Source organism: Carassius auratus, unplaced genomic scaffold (genome assembly GCF_003368295.1).
Source record: "Carassius auratus strain Wakin unplaced genomic scaffold, ASM336829v1 scaf_tig00046498, whole genome shotgun sequence".
Taxonomy (NCBI): domain Eukaryota; kingdom Metazoa; phylum Chordata; class Actinopteri; order Cypriniformes; family Cyprinidae; genus Carassius; species Carassius auratus.
The window spans coordinates 63289-69288 of NW_020526981.1; the positions used below are offsets into that span (position 1 = coordinate 63289).

The 6000-nt window shown below is 41.6% G+C and overlaps 1 protein-coding gene across 1 annotated transcript in view; it reads right to left on the reverse strand.

Moving 5' to 3' along the window:
* LOC113088611 (KH domain-containing, RNA-binding, signal transduction-associated protein 3) overlaps positions 1–3564 on the reverse strand; it is a 50820-nt gene extending 47256 nt beyond the window's left edge. Inside the window, exons 1-2 of the mRNA XM_026255784.1 lie at positions 3418–3564; positions 3252–3270 (exon numbers count right to left, since the gene is read on the reverse strand). Coding sequence (XP_026111569.1) covers positions 3252–3270; positions 3418–3564 — 166 coding nt within the window. The remainder of the gene's footprint in view (positions 1–3251; positions 3271–3417) is intronic.
* Positions 3565–6000: the final 2436 nt, after the last annotated feature.

Consider the following 6000-nt stretch of genomic DNA (forward strand, 5'->3'; position numbering starts at 1 on the left):
CTGCCATGAATTCCAGACCTTCAGTAGTCAGCGCTTGCTTCAGTGCTGAATGTTGTCTCTTTCACATCTCTATGTTCCGTCTGTTTAACACGCACGTCCGCCGTGCTGGCGCTATTTCAGTAAAGATTTCAACTTAACGCAGACTGTCAGGGTGGGCCTTTATGCAAAAATGGAAAGGCTTGCATGAATTTGTGACATTAACAGATAAGGATATGACCGTTAACTAAAAGTGTTTTGCCCTGAGGACGCACACAGGTATCTGTAAAAGATTACGCTAATGCATCAGCTTGAAGCTTAAAATAAAGGTTTATCTTATTTATTGGATCACATCACATACTTTTCTTGCAGGAGGTCATTCTGTTTCCTCCAATATTTGTAGATCCATTTTGTCCATAGAAATGCATTATTCAGTGCTGTAATTTGATGCAACTCGTTTCAGTTTTATATGTGCACTAGCAGACCCGACTAATCGATAATGAGAAATCATTTTAATTATCGCTAATAATCGATTTTATCAATTAGTTGTTGCTGTCCTAGTCGTGACATCTGAAAAGTATGGTAACCCATACTCGGAATTGGTGCTCTGCATTTAACCCATCCAAGTGCACACACACAGCAGTTATTAGGGAATGCGCACACACACACACACACACACACCTTGAACACACACCCAGACCAGTGGGCAGCTACTTTTTCCAGCATCCAGGGACCAATTGGGGGTTCAGTGACTTGCTCCACTCCCCCCACCTACAACTCCTGCCGGCAGTGAGACTCGAAGCCGCAAACTTTGGGATTACAAGTCCAACTCTCTAACCATCAGGCCACAGCTGCCCTAGTCTTGCATAGCCAGACCTTCAGAAAGATCTGGAATTTATGGCAGCTTTCATTAGCCAAGGCCGCTTGACCGACATGTTAAAAAACAACCAAACATAGTTAGTTTAATTCATCATCACATTTCGAGGGGTGGAAATGTCGCCACAATAACAGACCGGGTGTAAAACCCTCTGACATATTTAAAGACTATGTTGTGAACTTTAAATATTTCACATACTTTTGAAAATCCATCGTTTAGTTGATTCTGATAAGCATTCGTCATCACAGTTGTAAACACGATGGCTTTCCTCTTTCGTGAGGGGATTTGGCGCCACGGTATTTTTTGTTTCCAGGCAGAAAGTTAAAGTACACAACACACACGTCTCACGGAAATACTGTAGAATTCAACCAATCTGATGACGACTCCGACACTCCTGAAATGTTTCCACTTGTGTCATACTGTATATGCATCAGACTTTTAGCCAACTGTCAATAGGCGTGACAGTTTGAGACCCTACCATCAAAATAATGATGGTGACTTACTATAACTGAAATATTCAAGCCACAGCATTATTTCAGTGCATTTTGCAGCCATTTAAACCATATTGTGGGTGGTTTGTGATTAAGACGCAGGGGTTAGTGCTAAAATATGAAGTGCTGAAGTGAAGCAGCAGTTTGTTGAATTCACCCCTCATTGTTTTGAGAAGATGGGCTCTCCCGCTTCACATGTCAAGATAATCTAATTTCCATCCAAGACTCCCAGACAAACATTGTATTTCTAGTCATGATAAAAACGTGTGCAGGCCAGCACAGCATCAGAGCACAGGTGGGGAGAAATGAATAGTACAACGAAGGAAATTTGGGCTTTTCAATTTAAAATTCATAAACTGGCATGATTTGTGGGATTAGGGTGGACTCCCTCATAAGAATACAGCAGAAGAGAGGAGAGCCAGAAAATGCTCCATTAACTCCTCAAATTTCACTTCCTGATCACAAAAAAAGAAAAAACAATGCAGAAAGAGGATATGGGCAACAACATACAGTATCAAAAAGAAGCTCTAAGAGATGGAAAACGTTCAGCAATCCAGGACCATACAATGTGACATCTGGTTCTAAGCAAAATTATTTTCAATATAAAGGTCTTGGAAACAAGAAATTTCTGTTAAATACTCTCCCAAAGAGAATTTTCATATGTTCTTATACAACATATAGTAAGTGGAAATGTGTCTTCTTTCCTATCACTAATCAAAATTTCTAATCAAAACAAAAGGTCTGTGCACAGGCCCAAAACAACCTTAGGTTACTGTGGAAAAAAGCTTACATATTCACTGTATTTTGTCAAATCATTTTTTATTTTTAACTGTTTTAAATTAATTTTAAATAAATCAATTTTTAAATCATTTCCAAAGTTTTAAAATTGCTTGTTTTTATTTTTTTTTTATTTTTCATCATTGACTATTTTACTTTCTTTTATGTTAAGCACTTTGAATTACCATTGTGTATGAAATGTGCTATATAAATAAACTTGCCTTGCTTTGCCTTGCATTGCATAAAAATGTCTCTGGTTACACATGTAACCACCATTTCTTCAAAAGGGGGAACAAGATTCTGTCTCATCTAGCAGACACTATGGAGACTGGTGTCTGAAGTACATGTTAAGCAACTAGCCCTTAATTTCACAGGCAGGCACCCAGAACTTTAAGAAGGCACCTGCCAAAAACTTTACCAACTTGGTTGTCTGAAGGATATGCGAAAACAGGCGAGCCCTAGATGAGGGGACACAGGATCTAATTCCCTCTCGGGAGAACCATGGTTAAATGTGTAACCCAGGACATTCCCCTTCTAGGGAACTCACGCTGTGTCCTCTAGCAGACCCTATGGTGAATGGAATGCCCACTCAGCCATTCCACACCGCATACCTGTTCACCTGGTTAGAGAGCACCAAGAAAAGTGGCAGACATTCATTAAACCTTTCCTCAGAAAGGGGGCAAGCTACTGACACCAGGGGCCAATAACATAACGCAGAAAAATAGGCATTAACCTATAGGCATTAAAAATAGGCATTAATCTCATTAACCTACCTAAGAACAAAGCTATCCTCAGAAGTCTGTTACAATGAGTCAAATCAGCATGGCTAAGGGGGACCGCCCACTTAAAAACCCAGTAGAAAGGGGGCAGCCCAGCCCTACTACCTAACTAAACTTAAGGGTTAAAGGAAGTAGACCATTTTTAATCAACCCAAGTGGAAACAGCAGAAGAGGCTCAGGGGGCTGCGTACTTCAAAAACTTTGATAAGGGGGCAGCCTGGCAACAGAGCACTTGAAAACCTACATCACAAGGGAGAGATCGGACCTTCAGTCAATGGTTCTCCAACAAGAGAAACACGTAAGAACAATACTAGTCCAGTGTAAATGTAAACAGTGTCTCTTAACACTTGCCTGCCTCTGCGCCCATGTCCTAGAGAAAGGAGGGGAATGAGTGGTCACGCTACTCTTCTGATTCTGCCTTAGATCCTCAGATCGAGAGGGACCAGCACCCTAAGAGGTTTTAGAGAAAGACTTGGGATGGCGGGGAATGAACTTCCTGTAAAGCAGCGGACCACACCTTCACCTCCCCAAACCTCTCGACCACCCCCTCTTCAAAGCTGTTGTAAATCCCAGAAGGCAACAGCGGAGCATCAAGATGAAAGTCTTTCACCTCTTTCCTGATGTCCATGAGATTTAACCACAAATTCACCTCTGTAACAACCATTGCCTAGTGACTCATAGAGCCAAGTCTGTGGTGTGGCAAAGTTCTGTGAAGTTCTACTGCCCCAGGGGACAAACCCTGCCCTCATCTAGGTCTCTGAGAAAGTCAACTTGATAAGCTTGTAACATTCGTGAGCATCCTCTCCACAGAGGGCATCTTTGCAAATCCACACTCAGCCACACCCTCAACAACAGCATAATCATCATGCTGAAAAAGATGCAGCTGAACTGAACATGGCTTGTCACACAATCTCACTAACTCCGTGTGGAGGTCAGGAAGAAAGGGGAGACTCCTGGGGGAAGAGAATTCATGACCGGCCAGAAAGTGATCATCTAATCTGCCACTGGATGCCTTCTGTCCTTTGCATGATCAGACTAAATTAAGCCTCTTAGTAGCGTGCATCATTAAGTCCAATAAAAAAAAGTGACAGTGACGTACGGCCAAGTATGGTGACCCATACTCAGAATCCGTGCTCTGCTTTTAACCCATCCAAAGTGCACACACACAGCACTAAACACACACCCAGAGCAGTGGGCAGCCATTTATGCTACGGCGCCCGGGGAGCAGTTGTGGGTTCGGTGCCTTGCTCAAGGGCACCTAAGTCGTGGTATTGAAGGAGGAGAGAACACTGTACATGCACTCCCTCCAGCTACAAATCCTGCCGGGCTGAGACTTGAACTCACAACCCTTCGCTTGCAAGTCCGACTCTATAACCATTAGGCCACGGCTTCCCCAAAAGCTTCCTTCGTCCCTGGGTTGGCTCAAACCGCCATTCTTTCGATTGACAGACAAACGCGCTAGCCTATTGCACCACAGAGAATGGAAGGGTCAGATATTCCCCCTATGTGGAACCTGAAGACAACAGAAATTGGTGAAGTGTTTGGCAGGCACCCTCTTATGCTTCCAGGCACCTGTCTCTGACGCCATTGGCTACGTGAGCCAATGGACTGGAGTTGTTTCACACATGCTTCAGACACCAGTCCTGCTGGTGGCAGTCCCCACAGTATCCACTGGAGCAGGGGTTTTCAAACCTGTCCTGGAGAACACCCAGCCCTGCACATTTTATATGTCTCCCTTATCAGACACACCCAATTCAGGTCTTGCAGTCTCTACTAATGAGCTGATGAGTTCAATCAGCTGTGTTAGATGAGGGACACATACAAAATGTGCAGGGCTGAGGGTCCTCCAGGACGAGTTCCCTAGAAGGGGAAGCAATAATGCAAAAAACAAATGCATTTAAGAAAACAGCAACAAAAGCATTTTCAGAGGTCTAGAGTACAAAGCCATGGTTCTCAGGACAAAAGATGTGTCAAAGATCCAAATTAATACTGGTCATTCTGACAGGACAGCTGACAAATGTTGAACATTATATTTTCAAGAACAAAACAATTCTCAACCCTTCTCTTTTCACGGCAGTTTCTATGCCATTCATTTTCTGTTTGTGTAGTCTTGCCCTGTAGAAAACCAAAAAGAGCATGAGCGCAACCAAAGAGGAGGAGAACGTTCAACTCTGTGATGGCAAACAATGTTAAAGTGCAGAGAATTTGGTGTCAATCTGCAGCATTCAGCTGCTGAAATCAGCCCGTGGTGCATAAATAAAACTCTTCTGCTTCTTGAAATGCACACCAACCACCAAGTGCTTTAGAATTTAACCAAATAAAAAAACAATGGCTGCTTCTTTAAGAGGCCTATGGTGCTTCAACCTTGTAAGGCGGGGTGTTTTCTGGTTTTTAAATGGAGGAGTGGGCTCAATTCCCATTTCTACCAATTGACACAAAGATTTGATGCTCTGAGGTTCAGGAGCTGAGCTTTAACCAAAAGGCTCAAACCTTGCAAGGGGCAAACCATAAACTCTTACCATTAGGCTATATGTATTAATTTATCCCAAGAGACTTACAAATGAGAAAAACTGAAGAATGAGTGACTTTATCTGCTAAGTAAAGAAACGTTCAAATTCATGCATAGGCTGTTGCATTGTCTCACACTATAAGCATGGGAGTTGAAAGATGTGTCAAGCTAAAAATATAGAATTTTTCCTTATGCAGTAATGTAATTTTGTATGAATGTAATTTTTCAACATTAGCAATTTATGAAGTGTAAACTTTGAATGCCCTGTACGTAACTTTAGATAAAATCATCTGCCAATTGCAGTAATGTAATGTTTCCAAAAGAGCTATCAATTGTTATATCTCAAGAAAGAACTTAAGCATACTAAATTATACTTTTAAATGTAACATTTATCTGGTAAAATATAAAGACAATATTAAAATACTGAAAACAAATCAGTTATTTTAATAAGAGCTTTCCTACTGATCCTGAATTTGATCATTAATTTCTACGCAATTTCAGGTTGGTTTTTCACCCCATCCCTGTATTAATATATATTGATAATGATATGATAATTGAGCCACAAACCAACATAATAGGATTGTTTCTAAA